The 27744-nt window shown below is 40.3% G+C and overlaps 1 protein-coding gene across 8 annotated transcripts; it reads right to left on the reverse strand.

Moving 5' to 3' along the window:
- On the reverse strand, nucleotides 1-27639 carry pou1f1 (POU class 1 homeobox 1). Of its 8 annotated transcripts, XM_020089635.2 has the most exons (14): nucleotides 27497-27590; nucleotides 26360-26413; nucleotides 26090-26275; nucleotides 17588-17689; nucleotides 14868-15033; nucleotides 13733-13833; nucleotides 12923-13306; nucleotides 10602-10763; nucleotides 9767-9865; nucleotides 3350-3613; nucleotides 3039-3203; nucleotides 2099-2168; nucleotides 1806-2016; nucleotides 1-329 (listed from the first exon to the last, which is right to left on the reverse strand). In XM_020089635.2, the coding sequence occupies exons 7-14, from the start codon at nucleotides 13056-13058 to the stop codon at nucleotides 264-266; spliced, it is 1173 nt and encodes a 390-aa protein (XP_019945194.1). In that variant the 5' UTR covers nucleotides 13059-13306; nucleotides 13733-13833; nucleotides 14868-15033; nucleotides 17588-17689; nucleotides 26090-26275; nucleotides 26360-26413; nucleotides 27497-27590; the 3' UTR covers nucleotides 1-263. The 8 variants fall into 8 exon arrangements, with proteins under 8 accessions (XP_019945194.1, XP_019945199.1, XP_019945192.1 ...); XM_020089640.2 differs by lacking the exon at nucleotides 26360-26413 and having other exon boundaries at nucleotides 2108-2168; nucleotides 27497-27639; XM_020089633.2 differs by lacking the exon at nucleotides 26360-26413 and having other exon boundaries at nucleotides 27497-27639.
- Between the last annotated feature and the right edge of the window lie 105 nt (nucleotides 27640-27744).

Below are 27744 nucleotides of genomic sequence, written 5' to 3' on the forward strand. Positions count from 1 at the left end.
TTCATCATAAAACTGAGTTTATTGATTTGCAGAGAGGAATTAAGCTGATTTAGCTTTCAGTGTCTTGGAGCCGAGAGACAATCAAACTTCATACAAGTGCAAATTTTAACCAGGGACGTCTTTGGGCTCATTTATATTTTCAATAGAGGTGAATTAAAGTCCCTTAATATCCACCTGACATTTCTTACATGATGTATATTTTCATTCTTTAGCTCTTCCAGACATCGATCAATGCTTCCTGAGTCTGAAAAGTTTCACATTAGTCATCCCAACCAGGCTGGAGTGGTGACAGGCTGCCGCTCCTCTCTGTGTGACACTCCGTCATGGAAGTGAGAACAAAAAGAGCAGAATATTGAATCTATCTCACAGCAGGGAAATGGAGAGACAAAAAAAAATGTCAAAAAGTTTCACCACAGTCTTGACTTCAGAGCATAAATCAAAGAGGTTGTAAGTGGATCAACATGATATATTAGATCTCAAATAAATAGGTTGTTGTGAAAGTTTACATATATTACTTTTTTGACTATGGCTACATTCATTTTAAATAAATCGTCAAACATTTATCATAAGACACTGACAGATAATTAAAAAAGACAGAGACGTCGGCTGTAATCACAAATATACAAACAAACAACTACAGCACAAATATAGAAATCATCATCAATACGTTTTTACTTCTGTAAAGTTCAAGCACAGGATTTCTGACGTCTGTTTTTCAGAAAAGGCACAGGGCTGATCGATCAGAGAAATTGATCGATCTGCAACCTGATGCCAATTAATTATTATTTGGTGTCTGTGGTTGATATACAGTAGTTTCAGTATAAATATTACAAACAAGGCACAGTCAAGGTTTGTTTGAAAGTCACGACTGGAAGCTGCAGCTCAAATTACCTTATTGAATAAATGTCTTTTCTTCACAGCTTCAACTTAATATGGAGGAAGAAGAATGACTATTCTAGTAATAAAGAAGGAAGATACGACAGGGTGTTGAGGCAATGGTCAAGAAAAGAAATTAGCCTGGAAATTACGGTCATAATATTACAAGAATGAAGTCATAATTTAATGAGAAAAGCCATAATATTTAAAGGAAAGACATTCAATTAAAAATAAAGTTACAAATTCATTTTATCACAAGAGTAAAGTTGTAATATTATGAAAAAAAGTCGTAATTTAATTCGAAAAACTGGATATTTAAAGAAGAAAAAACTATATTTTCTAGAAATTAAGCAGCAAGGAGAAAATCCCAAACTTGAACCAGACTCTTCTTGAGAGATCCTCTGATATTCCCCTTGTTAAATGACATTGCCAAAAATTACGTTCTTGTAATTTTACGATTTTTACGAGAAATTTGAATAGTAGTTTGTCCTCTAAGTGACCCTGCTACTCCGTTGTAATACGGAGGTAAAGCAACGCCTAGGAAAAAAATTCTGTTCTCGTAATAAAGAAGGAAAACAACTTTAAATGACATGAAAGTAACTGTGATAAAGAAAGTCTTTACAAACTCAACAGACATTTGCTGCTGATGTTGATTTGTGGATTTATAGCAAAGTTGTGCTGAAGCGTTTTATTTATTTTGTCAGCCTCACTGTTGCAGGGGATCATTTTTCATCTGAATGTCAAATCAGCGAATCCGTTTCAAGTGTCAGCAGCTGTTTACTGTGCAGTTTTTATTATTAGACCTCTCTGTTTGCTGTTTATTAACCTTCACCCTCTTCACGCTGGATTGTCAGACACCGACCGTCAGTGGAACACTCGCTCTCCATCCGAACATCAAACTACGTCATCGGCCTCTGTGCTTTACTCATCTGTGAGATGCAGTTTGGGCTGATCTTGGACAAACAGGAGCTGAGGTTCAGGCTCGTCTTCACCCGTTTCTCTCGCTGGCGTCGGTTGCAGAACCAGACCCGGACCACCTCCTTCTCCAGGTGGAGGCCTTTGGCGATCCGTGCTATTTCCTGAGAGGACGGTTTACTCTTCTCCACGAAGCTGTGCTCCAGAGCCTCCTTAGCTCCCAGGCTGTGGTGTGGAGGGACAGCAGAACACTGAGAATAAACATGTAGAAATCTACATATATATGCTCTGTATGTTTGGTCCTTACATTAGATACCTGATAGTAGTTCTCCGTTTTCTCTTTCGCTCATTCATCCCTATTTTATCGTTGTACAAGGCTGCAAGGAAGGAAATATGTTGTTACTTCATTGTAGCTGTGAGTGAGGATGGGAAAAAAGATACAAGTGATTAACTGACTGTTATTGACTTAATCTAATCTAACGCTCTGGGCCTTTCTAATTTCTCTCCAATCATCTGTCCGGCTGTAACAAAAGACTAACTGTGAGTTCCCTGTGACCTTTAAACCAGATATCAATCTCAGATGCTCTGTCATGTGACCCTGCTCTACGAGACGTGTGACAACTTCCACTATAAAACGTGATGTACACTTGTAAAAGTTTTCCATACATTTGCTTTTTCTTTGTGAAATTCTAAAATCTGATTGGCCCCTGAAGTGCCCCTGTCTGTAAACCATTATGACCCACTGTGACAAAAAGAAATGCCCTCTTAACCTTCAGTGGTGTTTGAGAATGACCCCCTGAAACCTGAAGACAGAATTCCTAACATTCACGTGAACAAACTGCATCCCCCTTTGAATCAATGCTATAGAGCTTATATATACAAGAAATGACTTAAATGTGCACCTAACTGAATCAGGAATTGTTCATGGGCATTGGATATAATTTGCCCCTCTGTAAATTGTGGCCCCTCGATTTAGAAAAATCCAAGATCCGCCACTGCTTAGAGTTTAATGATAGATATTAGTTCATCTTAAAAGAGTCATAGGGCAAGAAGATGAACAGCTGACTTACATGAAGAACAAACCGCTCATAAATCTTAATAATCATGCAAGGAAAGGTTTTTCTTACAGATCCTTTCAGAGTAATCAAAAGCAATTGTTTTGCCTATAGAGACCAGAGAGCTAAAGGTTACATTTAAATAAATACTTTCCCTGATGGAGCGTGAGAGCGTCTACATGTGTGACTCACCACCAGCCAGCTCCGCTTCATTCAGCCATTTTGCCAGGATGGCCTTGAGTTTGCAGGCGTTCTTAAAGCTCAGCTGCAAATTTTCAAAGCGGCAGATCGTGGTCTGGCTGAACTCTGAGCCGTGCACAGCAGCGAGCGCCTCGCCTACATTAGTCTGGGTATAGCCTGGAGGTCAAAATGGGAAAAAAAGGAAAAACTATTGTATGCATTGGGTCGACAAGCAGCTATAGGTGGGTGCAAACACAGACGCATGTGGTGAGACATCTAATTGTTGCAGTCAAACATGGTTTCAAGCTGCCCAGGAGTCATACCCAGTTTGATCCTCCGTATCTTGAAGTCATTGGCAAACATCTCCAGCTCTCGTATCTGCGGGGAGTCCATGGCAGGGGTATCTTCCTGGTCCCGCATGCTCTTCCTCTGGGCGTCAGTTTTCATCTCTCCGACAGTGAGGCCCCCAGGGACCTCATCAGTCGAGAGGATAGCCGAGGGCAGCGAAGAGAAACCGTGGCTTAATGCGCAAGAGCCGCTACTCAGACTGTGATCTGGAAACTTGTACAAGCAAGGAGTAAGAGACCCTGGAGAAGGGGAGAGGGGCAGAAAGAGAGGGAGAGCTTGAGAAAGGAAAATTATTCGGTGGGAGACACAGGGGAGGACCCTCAGACTGTCAGAAGGGTACTGGAAGCAGCATGGCCTCTATTCCCACAAGTACACTGAGAGCCTTTATCTCAGCAGCACAGAAAGCGTTTTGACGTGCCCCTGTGAGACTCTCTGAAGCATGGGAATAAAAACTTCCCTTTGTTAGGTCGGTGTGGTGTATTTTTTTAAATAGATGCAACAACATAACAAAACAACTTCCGCCCCCCCCTCCTGAAATAAAAGTTCAAGCCTGTTTTATATCCTCCAGGAGGATATGTGCTCGCCCCTGTCCATTTGTTTGTTTGGTAGCAGGATTATGCAAAACTACCAAGCGGATTTCTCAAGGAAGAATGGAACATGGGCCAAAAGAACTCCTGGGTGGACCAATGCTGGAATTTCTAATTTTAACAAATTTCCCAAAAAATAATGACTGGATCTTGATTTAAGTGCCCTTCTGTGTATGCTATGAACTGCAAACCCTTCTTAAGCTTTGACCATTTGGTTACAAGAAAAAAATCACAAGGATGTATACCTTTGCAATTACCACGCACAATCATACAAATATGCAAGTTATGGGTCTACGGAGGGCCATTCTGGTTGTTGATATATTTTCCTTTTCCATCCATCCATCTATACTGCTGAGGGTAGCGGGGGTTGCTGGAGCCAACCCCTGCTGACATCAGCCGAGAGGCGGAGCACATCCTGGTCAGATCGCCAGTGTATCACAGGGCAAACATACAAACATCCATTCCCACTCATGGGCAGAGTTTGCAATTAATTCAACCCCAATCTGCATGTTTTTGGAATGTGGGAGGCAGCCAGAGTACCAGGAGTAAACCCACGCAAACACGGAGAGAACATCAAAAGTCCACAGAGAAAGACCCCGGCCGAACTGGGAACCTTCAGCTGTAAACACTGTGCTGCCTTCTTTATATTCTGTCACTTTGAATGTACATGCAGCTTCAAATCTGCAGTCGACTCCATTCACTGATAAAAACAGTGAGCAGAGATTGAATGGTCTGAAAGAAGTGTGTTTCAATAACTTGTGTTTAGCGGTGCTTCTTGTCCTTGGCTACAGTGTCACCACCTTTATATACAGTCTATGGTCACCACGCAAACCTGAGCTTCTTTATCACGCTTGTCTTAAACGATCGGTTTTCAGGAGAGATAAACATCTGATACGCGCTCATCACACTTATGTAACATGCTAAAACCTTGATTCCTCATTATTTCTGCAGGTGGCTGTTGATGCTCAGTACGATGCAGTGGAGCTTGTTAATAATTACTTTCTTTCTTTATTTAGCTTTAAAGACGGATTAGTGCCAGAACAGATGGTTGGTGCGATAATTGTGTTTTTTGTAATATTGACGCTTCCTCATTGGATCACACTCCACACAGTGCAGAGATGATTTTAACCAGAAAATATTTACTTGACACTACGTCATTTTTACTGCAACAGGCAACACTGTGTGTGCAAACAGCAGCTCCACTCAGATCCAGTTTCAGCAAACAAAGAGCATGAGATCAGAGATAAAGAAGGCAACACTCCCCTCTTGTGTTTGTGGGGTCACAATGCAAACATACAATGTGACATACATGCATCACCTGACAACACCTCGCTAAAGCTGTTGGTCTTATACACCAACCCTGTATTTAATCCCGCTTTTATGATTTAGTTTTTGTTAAAATAATAAATGTGAGTAAATAACATTGGTATTGACAAGACAAGGATAAGTATTAATGCACCTTTTTTAATGCATTTTTACTATTATCATTTTGTAAGATTGTTGAGATTATTGTTGTTATAACATTTTCATCATAGTGGTGACCTGTAAGATTTGTATTGATATTATCTTCATTATTTTACACCATATTATACTGAACACACACACACACACACACACACACACACACATTTTTTCATCCTCATATTGTTCTGTCTTGTCTCTTGTTTTGCAAAGTTAAATAAAATATAAAGAAAGTTCAGAGTGAATACTTTGATAGTCTCTCCACTATCATTCACACAGGTTTCATCTCAGCCTCGCTTCGACTTTGCCTAGGGGCAAAGATTTATCTCTCTGTCTGCTCAGCAAAAACACATCAGCAACAATCCATCAACAGCTCGTTGCCTCACACAGCAGCGTCTTTCCTACTGAGCCCAAGGTGACGACATGGCTACAAACGCTTCAGCTGTGCAGCAGCTAAATGTTTAGCAGAGTAGTGCTTTAGCAATTTTTTAACGCTGTGGAGGAATAAAGCTGCAGAAATAGTAAATGCCATAACAGCCCTCTCAGTCTCTGCCCCCCTCTGTACAAAACAGTTGGGCTTCCAAAGTGGACAGAGAAAAGGCTGCTGTCATCGACCTGCTGAATTGTTCAGTCGAGTCTATGCAGCAGCCCGAAAGCAAAGTGGCAGATTCTCCCAGAACTGCATGCATCAGTGACTTCCTCTTGTACTGAATGTGTAGGTGAGAAATTGAAATCTTTTTTAACACTAGGAGGTAAAATACAGGTACAGTGCATAGTGTGTGACTTCTTACAATTATAATTTGAAGCCTATATTTCACAGAGCTTGGCAGATGCCTCATAACTTCCTGTCAATCCTGGGTACATGTGATTTCGCCCTGAAGCGCAGTGTTTTGCTCACAATGAGGAAGAGAGACTGTTGTTCTGCTCTGATGTTCCTTGGACAGTGAACATACAGCTATGGTGCAGTGCACACAGAGGCTGTTTGTGCGCCGTGAGACAGAGCGGGCAGCCAGTCTTTCAAAACACATGTGGATCCAGAGGGTTTGTGAAAGAGGCTCACAAGCCTTTGTGCACATGGACGCGGTCCATCCAGCTGCCACACATGTGGACAGACCAAAGAGTGGAGCAGCATCAGAAAAGACAGAACGAAAACAAACTGACACACATACTGTAGCTGTAGTATAGGTATCCTCCATGTTGGTGGATGGGACATGGACCAAACTAAAAAGTCACATCAAATAAAATTTTCTCAAAGACAGTTTCTGTCATTTTAAGTAGTTCATATCACACTGTGCTGTTCATGTGTCTGATTGACAACTGAGACTGACGTGTGATTGGTCGAGCATGTATAGACTGGCCCTCACTACCTTGGGTCCATCCCCCATTCGCTACTGTGCAGACTCTGGCGACCTTTGCTTCTCGGATATTTTAGTTTCATTTCTGGATATTGGAAGAAAGTGTAGATGCGTCGGCCATCTTTATATACATACTATACATACATACTGCATGTTTGTCAGTTCATTTTCTCTCTTTCTATACCAGTACCTTTCTGTGTGTATATATATATGAAAACAAGGACCAAGGTTGACGTGGTAAAAAAGGCTAAAATAAGCTCTATATAGCTGAGAGTACACGTGAAGTTGATAATTCTCTGTGGGCTCTAAAAGCAACACCTTTCACATCCCACTTCATGTCATTTAATCTATTGTTAATCTTGAAATAATAGATTAGTGCAGCTTTAAAAATGAAAGAAGCAATTTGTTCTCTGACCTCATCTCTAATCACATAGTTCTTTTTGATAACTTTAACCGTTTCTGCCTCCTCTCACATATCCTTCTGTCCAGTGCTGTTGTTGACCTGTTTGAACAAGTTTCATCAAGGTTCTCTCATGGATTCCCTTTTTTATTGCAGTTGGTTTGTCAGTCTTTTAATATTAAATACTTCCCTCGTTTGAGCTAAGCATCATCCCTTTGTCCCAAACACGTTGATCTCACCCACATTGACCATTGGTTTTATCTGTCGCACCATCATTCTGCCCCTTGACAGCACAGCAAATTAATGAAGTGACAAATTATGTCTTGCTTGTCGTAAACTTGGGCCCCTGTTTAATTTAAATCCTAATGTGTTTCCTCATCCCGTCTGACACCACAGACCAAACAGTTTTATTGGACCATTTACAGGAGAGGGTTGATGTCACTGGGTCGATGCTTGAGTGGTTTGAATCCTACTTTTTAACCCTGCTGACTGTTAAAATAGAAATTTTTATTACATCTGCAAATATCTGTGCCACCAGGGTTACACTTTACTTAATTTTTTCATTCTGACCTGATTTTGCTCCACTTGGTTCAATCATATGAAATTGTAATAGTTCAAATATACTTTCTTTAACTAAAGTCACATTCGTTTTTTTCTACTTTAACACCTTCAGAGGTTATTTATGCATTCATTGAATCTTATTATTCTTGATGAATTAGTATGCAGGACAGGTCTGCAGTGACATCCTATCTGACAGAATACACTTGTTAGATACATTTGGGTGTTTCTTTTGGTCTGCTTTCATGTCTGGAACAAAATTAAAAAAAAACCTGCATTAGTGTCACATCCTAGTTTGTCACTACAAAATGTCATCTCGGGTCATGAGTTTGGAGAAACACGAAACAAAGAGAATGTTAGTTGTTCAGCTTCCTTGGAGATAAAAGTCAAAATGACTGCTTCAAAGTGGTTTCAAAAAAGAGGAATGTTGCCATTTTACAATTTAGTGCTGACTGTAGTTTAGATTTAAAGCATAGTGCATAAATTAAATATCCATTCATCCATTATCTATACCACCTTTCACACTTATGGTCAATTTAGAGTCTCCAAACCCCAATCTGCAAGGCTTTGGGCTATGGGAAGAAGCCGGAGAAAATAACCCGTGCAAACGTGCAAACTCCACACAGAAAGACTCAGACTGAACTGGGATTTAAACCAGAAACCTTCTTGCTGAGAGGTGAAAGCTACATCTAAATAAATGATTACCTCCAACAAGGGGGTTATGTTTTTCTCTTTGTTGTTGGTTGGTTTGTAACCAAGATTACGCAAAAACTACTGGACCACAGGACTCAGAGTGAGGGAAGAACCCATTACATTATGTTGCAGATCTGGATCAGTGGGCAGATCCAGGATTTTTTTGACATTTTCATTGATTTCTCAGAAAATAATCAGATCTTGACAAAAATCTGGCAAATTTAGGGAACTGATATTTATAAGCGTGCGCAATTTTGTGCAGTTCCAAATAAAAATCTAGATCTAGTGAGGTTAAAGTTGCTTTCATAAGAGGACTGTTGGGACCATTCTAGCTTTTAAATAAATTTTTGTTGCATAGCACACTATGTTCAAAGTTGTTCCATTCCTCCTCACTGAATGTGAAACATCAACCCCTACTGCAGTCAGTAATGACATTAGCAGTGTGAAATATTGAAACGCAAATATAATCTCAAAATGAATGGATGGAGCTCCCTTTTAAATTTGAATAAGGAACATGTGATTCATTGAATAAACAGTGTCAAAAACATTTTTAAAAAGACCACAGATAGGAAATCTCTCGACACCGTTCTTCAAGACCGATTTCACACTATTGCCTCTATATTTGGGGTTTTGCACTCTCTGCAGGAGGAAGTGGCAAGTCGTCTTTGACAGTTATGTTCAACAACTGCGCTAAAGATCTCTGGCGCTAGGCGAGGTAATCAAGTCTGAAATTGATTTTAACTGGTAGCAGATTTAAAATTAAATGAAGGATAAAATAATTCTCTGCTGAGTTTACCTGTTTTAACTGCAGGCCAGGGGAGAGAATAAATATGTCTGTGTGTGCGTGCGTGCATGAGTGTGTTTATGTGTGCATGTGTGAGGACCATGAGCATAGACGGTACGGAGTGAGGACATTTCGGGAGAGTGAGGATATTTTGGCCAGTCCTCACTTTCCAAGGGGCTGTTAAAGGGTTAAGACCTGGTTTCAGGGTTAAGGTTAGAATTAGATTGGGTTAAAATGCAGCACTCTGAATGTGCGTCACAAGGGGCCTGGGCATATGTGGGACCATGATTAAAATCACAATTGATTGGTTCAAATCATACCATAGAATGAGGTAAATCAAAAGAATAAGTAAATACAATAACAGACAGTTTGATAGACCACAGACAAGGAGTAAGGAGTAAGAGCAGTTGGGCATTTAGTTGTGATGATTACATTTAGGGTAAGGGGCTAGGGGACACATTATGCATATAAGTGTCCTCACTAAGAACTAGAAGAGTGTGTATGTGTGTGCACTTGTGTGTGTGTGTGTGTGTGTGTGTGTGTCCGCTCATTACCTTGCAGTGGGTTTGTGCTGCTCACCATGTTAGGGTGAGGGACTCCACATGTCTGCAGGATGCAAGTCTGAGAGATACTGGCAGAGAGCATCTCCTGAGCTAGAGACAGAGAGAGAGAGTTACCATAGATACCATAATAACCTTTGTCCATAATGTCAATAATCATCATCAAAACCTCAGTCACTGCCATTATTGCTATGAGGCTGTTATATCTTCAAAAAAATTGGATTGATTACCCGAGCGTCAGTCTGACCATATTGATCTCTTCACATGTGACGCCTCAGTGTGATCTGTGTCCATGTGACTACATCTGTCTGTCCTGCATCTGTCTGTCCCACATGTCAAATAATGTGTAAAATGGAATTATTAAGAAAGTCAGGCCTCCTCCAACTTCAGACTTGATTTCACTGGCTGCTAAACATTATAATCATTGCTATCATACAGTTAGTCCATTGACCAGGCCTCATCAGTATATAATCATCAGATCAACACCATTACCTTTATCATGAGTCTTTATCAGCGTCATTACTTATGTCAGCGCTGCTAATGATTACACATGACAAGTTCAGATTCCTTGGCAATGATTTGCGAATGATTTAGCTGTCTTTTTTCCAATGTAACACGATCAGATTGAATCTGCTTAACTGAAACCCAAATATATATATATTACACAAAAAAGATAAAATCCCTTTTACAGGAAGGTGATTTACAAACAGAGAAGCTGAAACAGGAACATATAATTCTATATATAATCAACTAATTCTTTCACTGCCAAATTCATCACAGCTTTGTCATCTTCACCGTCACAGATACCTCAACAGCAGCAACTACTCACCTGTCATCATGCCATAGGTGGCCTGCTGGTTGCTGTAGTGACAGGGGGTGACTGGGTAATGAAGGCTCGGAGGGCTGTTGCCGAGTGCGTTGCCGAGAGAGGAGGTAGACAGATGCATGTGTGAGCGCTTGGAGCTCTGACCCAGTGAAAGTCCAGATGACACTGATGGGGGACAAATGAGGTTCCATTGTGAGTGGAGAACAAAAGACGGAGGAAAACAAGAGCTGCAGAGACGTGTCAGCGAGGATCTGAGAAAACTTTTGTTTTCACCACTCTCAGCTGATAGCAGGGTATACTGGCGTATTTAGTTTTAATAATCTTTAGGGCGTGTTTTCTGTTAAATAACATTAATTGTTGACAGCTTAATCGTAGTAGTGTGTGTGTGTGTGTGTGTGTGTGTGTGTGTGTATATATATATATATTAAATATATATAACTATATAAAAATAAAGAAATGTATCACTAACAATGTACATATCCATCCCATTTCCTCATACTTATTTATTGCATTGCACTACGTTGCTTCTTTGCACAACTGGTGTTGACAACATGCAGAACAAGTTATGGTAATGGTGATTTTTTTTTACTTTTATGGTGCTGGTCATTAGCGTTTCCTTTTGTACTGTTCTACTGTACTGTTTCTACTGTATATTCTACTTTCTTTTTTGTACATGTACAGTACAGTCAGGACTATGCCCGACTAGAATTTAAGCAGTATTGTACCATTCCAATTTATTCAGTTTGTATGTCTATTTCTATAAAAGTACACTGGGAGCAATGTAACTGGAGTCAGATTCCTTACATGTGTACAAATACAAAAAACTGATCCTGATTCTGAAAATGATGATGGCAAATATGTGGGTTTATATATATATATGCATTGTGTAAGCACAGTGTGGTGGTGTACACATAACTTACATATGTCAAAGATTAAAACCGTAATCTTCACTTAGGAGCACAATCAGTCGTTACATTTTAAAATCAATACTGTGAAATTTATCATGACCATTTTGCCCTCATGCTCATGCAGACAGAACGGGGGAGAAGATGTTATGACAGTCCAATTTTAATAAAGTCTAACTTTAAACTTGCAGATGTACTTATGAGTAATACGAAATACTAGTAAATAAAATGAAATTCTTGGAATAAAAAAGACGAAATAAACATTGAGATGATTTAGAGTTTTTGGATTTTTGGAAGGGTTGGATTTATTGCGATTCCCCAGTCGGAGGATGACTCTAAAGTCTCCAAAGACTCTGCTGTGTGCTCTTCAGCTGCTAAGTGGTTTAAATATTACTTGAACATTGTCATCTGCTAATTACATGATTATTCACGCATTCACACTGGTGTGGTGAAGATGCACTCTGAGCTCGTGTACAGAAACTGTCTCTTTTCTTTTCATGTATTATGATCTGACTGAGTTTTCATGAGGGCTGTGTCAGAAAAAAAAAAAACACTTTACTACTGAGGATTCAGTCATAACTGTGAATTTTATCTGTTCCATTACCAAAACTTTTATTTGTGTTACCTGGCCATATTGTAGGCTGCATTTGGTTTATATAGTTACAGGCACACGATAAAAAAATATATGCTAGGGCAATAACAAAGTACAATAAGCACAGTGATGTCAGTGTGTGATTAACGTTCTGCAACACAGTCAATTCTAAACAACAACAATCAGCTGACACTAAAATTCCCCGGGTGTTTTCATCACATTGTTCTGGAGAAAAAAAAAAAAGGAACTTGGAGAATTTGTCATAATGATAACACGTCCTCAAAGCAATTATCCAGTGAGCAGAGACAGCTGGGCCAACCCAGCTGATTTCATGCATTTACATAGTTTGAATTAGATTTGAATAAATGCATCAATTCGTCCTCCCCCGTCACCCGAGAACACAACAGTGCCTTGTTAAGGAGGCATCAGTGGGGCGGCTGAGCACAATTTGGTTAATTATACATCTATAAGAGCAACTTGTAACCGTACAAGAGACAAGGCTCACCTGTGGCAAACAAAAGACTTCCGATATAATCAATAGTTCACAAGTGTATCTCTCAGAATGCCCTCATCTGGACATTGTTGTATAGGCACAATGCTAGTACGCTCTCTTCTTAAAGTTTCCCCAAGTTTGGATGGTGAACTTGTTAAAGGCCTGTCTTTCTGCAGCTGGGATCTAGCGTCATGAAAACACGATTAGGTTATGGCCCAAATCATTTAGGATGAGTTAAAAAAGTTAAAAAGGTAAAACTCATGAGAATAATCCAAGAGAGAATGTGACAGGACAGAAGGCGACAGGACAGAAGACCCTCAGAAGCTCAGCTCACCTGCAGAAACCATGCTGTGTGCGTGGGACGTGGATGGCAGGCAGTCACTGGTCGAGGCGTGGTGCATGAGGATCGGCAAAGCTGAATCTCCTGGCAGCGTGGTGAAAGAGTCTGTGCTGAAGGCCTGACACGCCATTCTTCTCTGCTCTGATCCCAATGGTAAGCTGAAGCTTGATTGACTGATTTCTTGTCTTGCTTTGTCTTCTCTCGCTTTAGTTGCCTCCCATCACTGCTTTCGCTTGTCCTTTGTCTTTTCAAGTCTTGTCCTGTTACCTTGTCGTCTTACTTTAGGTTTCGTCTTGTCTTCTTTGGCCTTCTCTTGTTCTCGACTTGTCTTGTCTCCTTGCACCACCTCGAGTCGTTGTCCTCTTTAGTTACTTGGGACTGTGCGGGTAGAAAACTGCGATAGGTTACTTTGTTTTTGATCTTACAGAGATGTCAGCACTTCAGCCCACATAATTCACAGTTTTTGGCATGACTCTTACCCTCCGCTGCAGATGAATAGTGATGAGCTGCGAGTTCAAGTCACTATTACTTGTATGTGCTCAAAGGTCTTTCTGAGATACTGAGATTTCCCTCATTAGGGCCTCTTCCGTGAAGCTCTCTGTCTCTATTAGATATGCAGGTAAGCCAGTCTGTCATACCCTCAGCTTTTTTGCCGCCCTTGTCTACTGCTGGTATTTATATCCCATCCATCTACGACTAACCACCCCTCTCTCAACCTATGAGGCCCCCCCGTCTCCTATGGAGCCGCTCACCCCCACCTACCAATCCAATGTCAGTGCTGTTATTACTTGTGTTTGTCCTTACCTGCGTTCTTCTCATCCCGCTTCCAAATCCAGGATTAGGGTACAGCGCAGCTGAGAAACCCGATCCCCTCCTCTCTTCTTGCCATCTCTCCGTCCCTCTCCCTGATTACAGGATCGTGTTGTGGAAGCAAATGGGAAAGCAAAGTGAACGCTTGAATTGTCTCAGACCAATTGTTCTGCTTTGTTTTACATGTGTGCCCTCAAGTCAATTCTAAAGCAAATTGGAAAAACACAACACGTACACCACAGATATTGGCCTTGCAGTAGCTTTTTTTGGGGGGGATGTTTTTTGTTCAGACCTTATGCAGCGTGACCTGGAGGTGAGAAGCCCCCCTTCAACACAACGTATAAAGCCCACAACCCAAAAAACCCATTGCTTTATCTCAGAGTGAGTGGCAGAAAAGCTTACTACTATTTCGGCACGGTGTCCACATTGTGTCGAAAGCAGAGAGAGCGCCCCTGGGTTAAGACAACAGGTTTCATCAGGGAGGATAACGGTTAATCCGAGGAGCGTGGCCACCATGTGCACTCTGTTGTGTCTGTTTGTATTTGTGTTTATCCCAGGCTCTGCTTCACTATTGTTGATGTAGGTGGGCAGCAGGTGAGAAATAGCTTGTGGGTGGCAGGCACGACTCGACTTGCTCGTGTAAATTTGGATTGGGATGAACTCTTTGTCAATGTTTCTCCTCAAAATGAATTTGCATCTTAAATGTTACTGAGATCATTCATTCACTCAATAAGCTGAACAATCTTTTCATCTGAGGATGGTTTAGGGACAGTTTAATTCATTTCCATGTTCAAATATCAAAAGAAACAATCTCAAGATCTGTTAATTGTGACTTCGGGGTGTCACATTAAAATCCAAATTTAAATCTAAATGCTAATAACCTTTAACTTGGAGACTTGATAGTTGTGAATCTTAAATCAGATATTTGATTAAAAAGAGTCAATGAGGCCAAGCACTGATAATGAAAGCCTTTGTGACAAATAGCCGAGCAAATCACAACGGACGTTGACAAATCTCATCTCACCCGTTCAAGGCTTTTGAAATGAACAAAACAAAACCCATAATATTAAGGAGACAAGTGAACATAATGCTGTGTGACAACAGAAGAAGAGAAAAGAAAAAAACTCACCAACACAAATATCATCCTTAAAATACTTTTCTTTCTTCTTTCATTGCAGCCAACAACACCCACTCGGGCTAAAGTCCATCTTCCCAGCTGGTGAATGCAGGCTTATTTTTGCACCCTGAGACTGAACCACCTCTGTATTTTAGCAATCTGTGTGCTCCTGCAAAATCTCACAAAATTTATAACAAGTAATTAAAATAAGCATTCAGCAATTAGTGAGGTCAGTCTGCAGAATGTCTGAGTAATGGGTCATGGTGAACAGTGATGCAGCAAAAGTTCAAATATCTTGGATGTGCATGCTTTTCATTTTCCATTTTCTATAGCATTTTCGCTGAAAATGTGTGGATGAGCCTGAGGTGAAAGCAGCTGATGTGATGACTCGAGGTTGACACAACAGTAAATGTAGCCACAACATAAACACAGAAAGTGAACTCTTAACAAGAAATATTCACTATAAAATCACTTTCGACCCCTGGTTTAGTTGTAATGTTTCTTTTTGCCGCATGCTTACAAGAAAATCTCTTTCCTTCTGGAAAAATTGAAATGTTAAGCATTTGTTTGAAAATGTAACAATAAAACTTCCATGTTTTAAAATAATAATGATAGGAGGCTTCAGAGATCTATAGGCTCAAACCTGTGTAGGCTAAAAGGCCTCGAAGAGGAGTAAAAAAAAAAAGAAAAAAAAAAAGGATAATCAAAAGGCGAGGGAATGGAAAGGCAAAGCTTTCCCATGGATAAAGTAGACAGACAGACACACACACACACACACACACACACACATAAAGAGGCTGAACTTAATTAGTGAAGAGACTATGAGTCAAAGGGGTCTCTTAAAGCACCTGTCCTAGATCCCCCTCCACCATCCCTGCCACCCCCCCTCCTCACACACACACACCTAAATACAGTGTTTCAATTTTCACATAGACTATTAGACTAATCGCTCATATAGGTGATTAAAAACATCTTGTAACAGGCATAAAATTGGATTTAAGCAAATAGAGTTATATCCCTCCCCAGCACAAACACACACACACACACACACACCAAAGACCACAGGTACATCCACGGATGCAGTGGGAACATGGTGCTGTGACACATTCTCACAGGTATCATATACATACATACAGTGTACAAGGTGTGTCGTGTGTGTGTGTGTGTGTGTGTGTGTATAAACAGTGTGTTGACTGACATATTTTCAAATGTTTATTTCTAAGGTCAAGTAGGTTTTTAATTGGTTATTTGATGCTATTAAAACAGGGTGAAACTTCATGATTGACAGCTGAGACCAACTCATGATTGCTGCCCAGACTCTGGCTCCAAATAAGAAAGATGGCAACGTTCATATCTGGGAATTTTGACTTAATTTACGTACAAATGCAGGTTATAATTAAAAATGAGATTAAACAATTCATATTAATTATTGATATTTTATTCATAGTCTCAGTGTTGCCATAATTTCATCAATCTGACAACAATGTTATTAAATGATGAGTATTGCAGTTGAGTATTATTCAAATCAACCGTCATGTTCCTGAGATTTACACAAAGTACTTTTTCTATGGAGTGTTAAAGTTTTATGCAGATAACACAGTGAGAAGTGAAAAGTGTTTTCTTCCAGATTTGAGCTGCTGAGGTTTTTACTTAAGAAAGAATTTCAGGGTTGGTTGTGGGTGTGTGTGTTTCCTTTAATAATACACAGTGAACTGTAATGATTGGCCCTGCACCACGACAGAACATTCCTCAAATAATCGACCTTGAATAAGAAAATCAGCACCAGCGTTTATGCGCCAAAACCTACCTACATAAGTATTTCAAGTGAATTCTGGCAGAATGTCCCTGTTTTTACCCAAAGTAAACCACGAGAGAGGGAGCTGAAACCGATCGCTGTGGCTTTTTGTCTTGTTTGTGAATTTATGCATCTGTTCATTATGCAGGGATGAACTCCGAATGAGGTTTGTTGGATGTTTGAATACATCACGGCAGAGGTCAGCTCTCCTGATGAATATCAAGCAAATGTTATGCGACGCTCCGACCACCATCTGCCCGGAGCTGGGCCTGACTCACCCAGCACAAACACTGCCCCAACGCATGTGAGACGGCTAATTTCATCAACATATTCAACAAACCCTGCTGAGAACAGCAAAGGTTAAGTATCCATATAGGAGGAAACAAGAACCTGCTCTCGTCGTCTCTTGCAGATTACGATCTATTATCATCAAGTAAATGTTTAAACGTGAGCATTCCCCACGTTTATGTACAACTACCTCTTAAGTATCAAAGCATCACTTTAAGTGTTTTCTGTAATGTTCTGATGGAGTTCTAATGGAGAAAAATAACTTTATTATGCTCTCTTGAGCTCTGTTCAACAAGTTCTCTTTTCATTCCACAGCACAAGAGGAAATAAGATATGAAGCGCTTTCAGCCACAGTTACCAATAACTTAACCCTCAACCCGACCACAAGCATTTTAAAATGGCAACTAAATTTTGATACACAATGATTGCACCAATTTCAATCGCTTCACCACTCGTTCTACACAGGCTGCATGAAAGGTTCCATGCAAAGTAATAAAAGCGAATGAGTCATCCAATCTACCATCAATAGTATTAAAAGGCGCTTGTGATCGCTGCCATAAAAATAAAAAAAACAAGTAAAAGCATCACCCAACATCGATCATGATTCAATGCAGTAAAGATGAAATAGAATTATTCCATATAAACCTACTGTGAGTCCAGCTGGGAACTTCTTCCATTTCCCTCCAACACAGACGTCAGTTTTCATCCACCGAGCCTCAGCCATGAGCGCGCACTGTCCACCCCGTTCCGCCTGAGAACCACATAAACATATTTGGACTTGCTAAATATATTTATTGCACAGCATGCTGAATGTTTAAAGAGACATTTATTTTACAATCCATATACAATTGTGGCACTCAGACCCAGTTTTAGACTCTACATAGTCAACACGGCTGCAGGCGTACTGCTCTGCCTGACCATGCTCATGTCATTCATATCTGCTCTCTGCAGTGCTCGCACTTTCAAGGACTGATCGTCCAAATTACAAAATGCTGCGGGAAAAATAAGTAAATCTGACAAGTAAGATAACTTTTTTTAAAGGAACTGACAGAAGAAGAGTGACATGTGGGTCTATGATGGACAACAATATTAAAAAAGAGTGACACCTGTATAGGGGGCAACACTGCATGCATGAAAAAAAAACACTTGTTGAAGTGTCCCCTTCTGCTGGAGTGGTGTTTGAATCCATGAGAAATCATTCTTCCCTGCTGGGTTCTCTCTAAAATTTCCACTGCAGGAAAACTGTCTCAACGTATGATGTTCAACATCATAAACCTTATGCACAGTGTACCAGCAGTATTTAAAAAAGAAAGGCTGATGCACAATGCCATCATGTTCTCCAGGCTGTGATGCTTCATGCTCAAATGAGTGTAAAATAAAAAAGGAGGGGAACAAAGGGAAAGAAACTGTAAAGGGAGGAGAAGAATAAAAGACATGTGATGTACACATGTACATGTAATATAATTAACTTCAATCAAGTCTCTCTGCCGAGGCAACAAATAAAAAAGAGAGAGCGAGAGAAAAAAGATAAGAAATAGAATAAAAATCATTCAGGATGGATGTAGGCGGTAGCTAGGCAACAGGCAGGAAGACAGGGCAGTTTACTCATGTGCCCTGTAAGTCTACAAGCTTTATGAGTTTCCATCTATCCCTTCATTGGCTAAACAAGCACTGAAATGAAACAGAAATAAAAAATTTGAAAAAAGGTTTAGGGTCACTTAGGTGCAATTCAGCCAGAAGACAGTCAGAAAATTGTGAGCGGTTAAATGTATGTTTCTGCCGTTATTGCTTTTACCACTAGGACTTCTATGAACCTGCCTACATTGATAGATATTGATCAATATTATAAACCGACTACAGTCTCGGTATGGGTCTAGGTCTCCAAGTTTAACCATTAATTCTTAATTTATCTTACTTCAATTAATATTTATAGAGTCCATATTCACATATCACAATTTTTATCATGGGACTGACAAGGTGTGACAGTCTCTGGCCATAACCCTCAGCGTAGTGAGGAAAAACTTCAGACCAAAACCTTTTAGCAGGTAAAAAATATAATACAATTATCTTAATGCTGTAACTTTTCACCATTTAAGATTTAAATCTGCTCTCATCAACCAAAAAGCCATAAAGTACATTTAGTGACAGTCACATGAAGCATTTCAGCGCACTGTGCATTGAGCGTTACAATTGCATTTCACCATCTGCTACCTTGATCAAGCTTTCACCTCACCTGGCCACCAGGAGGCTACGGAGCAGCAAGCACAAATAAAAGGGAGTGAGTCAGAGACAGAGATGAAGAGAAGAGAGATGTGTCAGTAAAAGCAACTTTCTATGATCGTCTCCGGCTCAGATCTCCCCCTCAAGCCCTTTGACCATCAGCTTCAGTCTTCGGGGTCTGTGAAGGTTTTCACCCATGCAGAGCGATGGAGGGAGAAACCATTTGAGATCAGGGTATTTCAGGCTCAAAGCAAAACGCTTCTCAGATGACGACAGGCTCCTGGTGGTCTGACAGACAAGCTGGTTAACTTCATGTCGGGTTTATTTATTTATCTGGATCCACTCAGGCTTGTAACTTACTGACAGCTGTTCACATACAATAAAAAGTGAGGTAATGTGTACAGACATAAGCATTAAAGTGTAGAGAGAAATTCCCCGGATGCACTCATCCCTCTCTGACAGACAATGATTCATACTATGTCCGATGCAATTGTAAAAATTGTTCACCTGTTCCATTCTGCAGAGCTACAAGGAATTAGTTGAATCTGAAAAATGGAAGAGGGATGCCAGGTGTGGTACTGAGCTGAGTCTTTAAAAATGTAAGACATCATTAATTAAGGTTTGTTCATTGAGTCAGTTCTACCAAGCAGGCAGAGGAGAACACTGACTGAGCCACTGTCATCCTCCTTTTTTCCATACATTTGATGAGATGTAATTTTTCAAAGCAGCATTTTATTATTCAATTCATATATTTAATGTGAAAAAAGATGCTGCAAAGTACCAATTCATCAGAGTTGTTTCATTTCTGCTGCAGAACCTCAGCTCCATAAAGTGCATGAGGCTTATCAGTTTGATTGTTTTTTTTATTATTATTTGTCTGCAGCTTCCCTGGTTTGGTTCAGTCTCATAAACCCTGGCATCAGACAGCTGGATAAAAGGCCTTAAGTCAGTACGCTACCGACCAAAAGTAAACAGACAAATTTAGCAACTAGCTCGTAAATAATGGAGCATTTAGAGGTAAAGGAGACAAATATTTTCATCTGGAGTTGGAATAGAACAAAATAGAGGTGAAAGGAAAGTCAACGGTGGACTTGTGTTCATCAGGTAAGACAAACTGAATGCTAATGGAGTGTTACAATTGGGCCCTCAGGCAAAAGGGATCTGGGAGCCCAACATCTGACGAAATCAACCCCGCCCAATCCCGCTGATTCTATTAAATTATAAACTCAGCAGGAATTGAGACATTCAACCTCTAAAGCTGCAAAGCTTTTCGTAAAAAGATGGAAATTATGAAACAAGACCTTCTGCCTATGATGTTATTATCAAGCATAGAACTTAAGGGGTTCGTCACAAAATGGTTGTTGCTGTGGACTAATCTCGACAATTGCCTGCTCTGCCTGGAACATTCAGAGCATACCTCTGGCTAACTCTCCATGTTGCCACTGCATAAGAAAGTAAAAAATAATTCTTAGTTCCGCACTTTTATACAAATCTGCTCAATATTGTTATGGGTTAATCCTTGAGTCATGTCCCAGCCTATAACAAAATGTTCTGTAGTTTGTATGTTTGATTGTGTCTTTCAGCAGGATTACTCAAATAGCAATGGAAAGAATACTTGTTTGGCCACTCTGTTGTTAATAAAGCAAATTTGTTACAAAACATTTGCTAATCAATACAGCATGTATTTTTTTTTTATGTTTTAATGTGTAATACAGAAGTTGTTTCTTTGATTGTGTGACTGAATCCCCTCTGATACTCCGATTCAAAGTTAATCCTCACAAAGCAGCAAACCAAGCCAAAACTGAGAAGTTTACCCCTCCTGAGATTCAAACTTTTCAACTGGCATTTTTCCCGAAAAAGTAAAAAATAAACTGCCAAGGATTCAGAGGGAACCGTCACTCAGGCAAGGCTCTTTCTGGCCACATGGCATTAATTGAAAAGCTGGGCCCGGGAGCCATCCATGTGCCTGACTGACTTTGATTGTGCCATAGGGGCTGGTCAGACATGAAAGGATGTCACTGGCAGGTACAAGGTCTGCCATCGGTACATTGATAAACACCACACGTGCAGTGTTGCAGGACAGCTCTGGGTTTAATATGCTGTCCAGGTTTTGTCTGTAGTGACAGGAAGACAGGGGGGATGAGACAGCGCCGCATTTTCGGATGCATGTGGCTCTGGTCTCCTAAATTCAAAAGAGCTGCTGTGATAAAAGCAACACAGTAAATAAATCAAGAAGAGCGATAACACAAATATCAGTGGGGTATGGGCAGTGCAATAACATTTTAAAACAATGAGTTTTCTCTCCCTCTCTCTTGGTCAGACCCTCCCCGTGTAAAGACCAGAGCTCGGAGGCTCCGATCAAACAGTCATGGCAATGAAAAGAGCAGATCTCCGAGGGCTGAGGGAGAAAGGGAGAGATGCAACACACAGATCAGAGAGAGGGGGAACAAATGAAGGCTAATTTGCCCTAATGATCCAGACTGTAAAACTAAAAAAAACTTCAAAGACTCGCAGGACGACCTCAAGATTGCTCACGGATCATCTTTAGCGCTACAGAAGAGCCCACACAGTAGAGTGCATCTTACTCCGAATCAGCTTTGAGGATATTTTTCAGTCGCAGGCTTACATATTCGAGTTCAGACAATTTCTATTGCTGTTGTTGCCTTGAAGGCCACCTCTGCAGACCTAGATTTGAAAGGAACTGAGCGGTTGGTAGGCACTCGGGCTGCTGTACTAAAAACTGTACTAAAATAAATGTGAGGCAGCATAGATGGAACGATTAACACCACAATAATATGATTTCCTCATGCCAGCCTCCTCCAAAAGTGTGAAAGTGGATGGGAGCAGGTTACAGAGGAAGGTATTTAACATGTTTTGCTGCCAGTGCATTCTGACATTGTTTTGCAGGAGGATGTCATATCTGGGAACATTATAGCCGCCTTTAATGTTACCAGTAACACATTGTCCTCACAACTATAACACGTTGAAATATTTTCTGTGGAAAAAAAGTGGATTCAAACAGTATGATATCCAATGTACTTTCTGCTAACAGCACCACAATTCAATACATTCTTAAGATGCACAGATGCTTTGCAGATTTGCGTCATTATACCTGCAATTATGCAAATTGAAGGCAAGTGTCAGAAATCACAATTTACTGCTCACTTACTGTCATTATATTCGGAAGTAGAGAAGGAAGGGTGTGAATTCAGACATGTCTTATAACAGTATAAGCAAGTTGACATGATTGACAACGTCACTTATGTTGACGATTCCAAGCCGCCGCTGCTACAGAGCGATGGTCGCCTTTTTTTCAAAGTGCATTAATATTGAATGAATCACGTGAACAAAGCTCACAAAATTCAACACTGCACAATACACATGAAGGTGAATAGATGAACAGCTCAAAAAAGATTTCTGGAAATGTTGATAGATGAAAGTAGACACAGAGTCCATCCAGTCAACAAGTTTGTTTGGCCACAAGTGTCTTCAGCCACACACACACACACACAATGTTTTTCCCCCAATAAAAAAGAAGGAGAAGAAAAGAGACGTTTTGCTCTGGGTTCAAGCAGCAGTCTGGTGGCCAGGAGTCACCTCAGAGGCTTCTTCCTCTCACATCGCAGAAACAAAGAAGCAGACAGCAATTTCAACTCCAGCTGGTGCCACACGGCCCGCGTTTATTTTAATTTTATTGGATTCACTCTTTTTAATTTGTGTCATTCATATCTCAGTTTTACACTTTTTACATTGATGGGCTCTTGCCACATGTTGAGTTGAAACAGCTTTAAACTCAATTTAAATGTCACAGTAAAGGTACTACAGATAAATCTGACTATACTTAAAATGAAGTGTGTCTGCAAAGTTTTTACTTTTGTCCATTCACTGTCTCTATGGTGGATGAAGTGCAACAATAAATGCAACAATTACGGAGGAAGATAAAAATTCAAATATCAGTTCTGGCATTCAGCACAGTACTGCATGGATGATTTTGAAATGGTAATCACCGGACACTCGATACTAATCTGCTGATTTTGCAGATGGATTTTGACACACAAGTGGCTAAAAACATGGCAAAACCTCACTCAACTTAAGATATTAAAGGTTTTCAAGGTCATATTTCTATTTTTTTTTTTTTTACAAAAGAACCCTCCTCAAGATTCTGTCTGGAAAATTTTAAGAAAGCACATACAGGGAATCTAATTATAGATTCAGTGAATTTTTGGGCTATTTTGCAGGTTCATTGTTTTCTGTGGTAGGGAATAAGAATAGAGTTTGCCACAGATGGATAAAGCTATAACACACCAGGAGGAAAGAGCAAATAAAAATGCTAAATTTGGGCACTTTAATGTCACGCTGCCATGGCCATAGTTTGCCCTGTGCAGCACAACAGAACATTTATAAAAGATATACAGAGTATACTGCATGGTTGAGTGAAAAATAAAGTTTTAGAAATTCATTCATTTTTGGCATGAAAAATACAGCAGAGAAGCACACACACCATCCACATTGACACATCAGTGTGGAGCTCTACAGGTTTGTCTGTGCACATATACCTGGATGCAGTGACCTCTGGTGACTCATGGTCATGTTTTCATATGGCTTGTATAGAAAATAAGAGGAGATTAAAGATGATGGCTTTGAATTGCAGCTTCTGTTGTTCCTCCATTCAGGCGTCTCCCGGACGTCTCAGTCTTTGCCACACTGAGTAATAAATGGTTAACTGGAGGGAAATAAGACTTGACTGCCTTGAGAGAAAAGGTAACAAAAACCACACTCGTTTTATAGACAATGCCAAAAGTTACTGAGTCACCATGGCAACAGCAGATAGCGCAGCAGCAGATCACTTGGCGATCAACATGTTGCATGGACAGAAGGGCTTGTGGGTCTAAAAGCTGAGAGGGCTTCTACATTATAAACACAGATGAATAAAATGAATAATTAATTTTACTAATGAAACTCCCCTGCATTATTCAACTGCCAGGAGGAGATATACATAACAGACAAATTAAAATAGAAAAGTTCAACTGTACTTTTAAATGGACTTCAATTGTTCCTCCCAATGGCAACAAGAGCAGTTGTAGCAATGGGCTTAAAGAGCGTGAATATATTGTGCTGCTGATTGTGTCCAGGAAGCCTCATGTTCATGTTGCCTGCAGCAGTAAAAAATACGGGATTGCACTCACTAATCAGTAGTGACTGGCACATCCATTCCATCAGTCCATAAACGACCTGCAGGACCTCTGTCATCCCAGGTGAAGGAAACAGGCAGAGTTTTCATTTTCCTTTAGTCTTTTTTAAAAAACATGTATAGTTTATTCAGTCTGTTCTACGCTCTGTGTCATTTTTCTGGCAATTGTTTGATCATATTATTCCTGGCTCTGTCAAGAGGATGATGATAATTTCATCCATAACCAAATGTAACATACTGGCTCAGTTTTATCCTACTAGAAAACAACCCTAAGGGGCATAACACTTATGGAACATAAACTGTATATAGAGATGGATGACATTGAATACAAAGCCTCTTGATCACCACCTGGAGGCAGCTGCAGTGTAGGTCATTAAACCCCCTTCTATGTTGATGGTTGAGACATGGGCCAAATTCAAAAGTTGAAGTACACATAAGATAAACAGTTTTGTATCGTTTTGGGTTGTTCTTATCATATTGATTTATATCCAAGTGTTACCTTTTCCGATAAGTTTGGCTGTGGTGATTTCATGCTATAAAACCTGTGAGAAACATGATAGACATGTCTGTGAAGATTGTAAGCGACCCAGCTCATGGAATCTTCAGAAGTATGACAAGTGTACATAGGCAGCTGGACTTGCTTGCATTTCACCGCTCATCCAATAGGCTTGGGAGGTTTCAGGTATTTTTCTTCCGTTGGTCTGTACCTGTGCTGAGAGTTGCTATGTTAAACTGGCAAGTTGTTAAACCCCCCACCAGTTAGGGGTTGTTGTCCCTGCTTATGCCACTCAACTCTTCATACCGTCAAGATTTTCAGATAGGAGACTCATAAGACTGGGGATCAATGCAGTCTGGTAAAATAATGCTTGCTCACGTAAGGACCAATGACATTAACAAGTGTGGTCCTGCTACAAAGTGGATGAAAAGTAATTTTAATTGGATCAGCAGTTTCAGTTGGTTCAGAGATATAATTTAAGTAGATACACTCCGTTCAAGTTCAGTGCAGTTCAAAGAACACATCTCTATCCCTGCAGGTCCAGTTGATTTGCTGATCTATCCCACTGAACTGACATATACTGTAGGTCTCTTTCGGGGCATCATTGTTTCTAGAATATTAGCATATCTGCTCTACTCGGGAGCAGAGACACTTGAGAGTACTTGATTTATAAAATGAGAATAGGCTCATGGCAACAAGCGCAGCAGACTTTGAAATGTAAATGAGGAGAGGCAGGCGAAAGACGTTTTGAATTTGGACAAAATTGGAGGAGAAAAGGAATGAGGAGAGGTGAGGTGATGTAATGTTTAGAGGAAGTGAGCCAGCAAATGGAGGGAAGGTAGGAACAGATAATGAGAACAATGGGCTGATGAAAGTAGATGGAATGTTCTGATCTTTGTCCTCATCTAGGCCTCTCCACAGTTTTACCACAGGTCTACAAAGAGATGCTTGGATTTTGTCCCAACATGCAGTGTGAATTGTGGGACGACTGGGATCCCACAACCGCTACAGTTTTACAAAAGACAAGTTCTAGACTTAAGGATAATCAAAGCAAACAGGAGGCAAATTACCACAGTTGGGTGAAACAAAGCAGTGATTATGGCTTATTAACTGTAGACTAACCAGCAACAACACTAGTTTTTTTAAATTTAAAATTAAATTATAATAAATTGTGTCTGAGAAATTGAGGGCTCTGAAAACTTTTTGAACAGTAAACAGAAAAGGAATAGAGGTAAATAGCCTACCAGGTGTTAGGGCCGGGGGTTCTATCTTCAATGTGGGCACGAATTCTGCGTCTGAGATGCATCATTGTTGGGGTTGTTGTTAGCGTCATTGGGATGTGCTTGATGCAGATCTCCCATGAGCTCAATATTCATTGAGTGCACTCATCTTCATCAATGGTCACTGGGATTCCTGGCTTGTACCCTGTCCTGAAAGCAAAACACAGTGAAGAGAAAATAAATAGGAGACCTAGAATAGCGCTCAGACAATTTTCTTCTACACTTGTGACTTACAGGATCCAAGATTTCAATCATCTCAATTCTGCAAGTAAAAGCGTGGAACTCTCTCTGGAGAATGGCCAAAGAGGAATTAACTTACTGGATCTTAACATTTTAAAACCATCCCCAGGTGAGCTGCATACCAACATTTTTCACAAGGATGGAGATCGCAGTACAACTCTGCATGCTGCCTGCTACCACCCCCTTCAATCTCATCTCCTTCAAATCATTTGAGATCAAGAGGAGTGCTTCAAATTTAAAAGCTCTAGAAATAAAGTTGCAGATGGCAGAATGGGGGTGTAAATATAGGGATTAGGAAATGTCACACCTTGACAGCAAATCTATGGACACAAAAAACATATAAATATATTTCTGTATCAGCTTGCAGTAAACCGTTTGCTCAGCAACATCATTAATCAGGAGTGCATGGAGCATATTAAGTATTGATCCACCCTTGCAGAAGGTGTGCCCTGAGCTTGCTCTCTTTGTCTCCAGGAGGGTTCTCACGCTACAAGATAACCTGGTCCACAGCTAGCAAAGACTTCATTGCTCCACAAACCTGTGGACCAGTTCCCCAGTGGCAAATGTTTCTTTTTTAGTAACATTTCTAAAAGGGACACATTTGTACAAGTACATGCAAACTGCAACACTTTCCAGGAAGTATATCATCTTGTATGCCAACATTGAGTCTATAAAGACAGACTGGAGGAGCCCAATACTGCTATTTGCACAATAAGTCCACACAAGCCTATGAATGATGATTACAATCATGTGCGGCATGTGAGATCCTCTTCTTTGACAGTGGTGATATATCGACCAAACCTCGCCAAGGAGAAACATTTTGGATCGTCACACTGAATCCCAGGACTGAATGATGAAGCAGACTTTCTGCCTCTAGTATCTTCTGTATTACCTCTTCTGAGCCTTAAAAATAATCTGTTTTTCCATATAGGCACTTAGTGTTATCCCTCATGCTGATAACAGGTGAATACTCAAATGAAAACTTGATATAAAAAAAGTTTCAATAAACAATCTTTCATGAGACTTAAAAGGTTTCATAAACTTAGCAGGCAGTCAGGAATGGGAGAAGGTATCCAAAAATCAAATAAGGCTGAAGGCAGAATAAAAAAAAGGCTTTGTAACAAAACTCACTGAAAATCAAACAAGGCAAAGTACTGGAACCCTGACGAGGAAACAAAGTGGTGACAAACACTGGGGAACAGGCTTTACATACAGGAGCTGACAAGAAACAGGTGGGAACAATCGAGGCATGGCAGGTAATCACAGGAGGGAACCCAGACAAAGACAGGAAGTGAAGTGCTCTGACACAATAGACACAGAAAAGTACAAAATAAAACAGGAAGTAATAAATTCAAAGTAGAAATATCTGAGATAGAAAT

The sequence above is a fragment of the Paralichthys olivaceus genome, chromosome 10 (genome assembly GCF_024713975.1).
Source record: "Paralichthys olivaceus isolate ysfri-2021 chromosome 10, ASM2471397v2, whole genome shotgun sequence".
Classification (NCBI taxonomy): Eukaryota; Metazoa; Chordata; class Actinopteri; order Pleuronectiformes; family Paralichthyidae; genus Paralichthys; species Paralichthys olivaceus.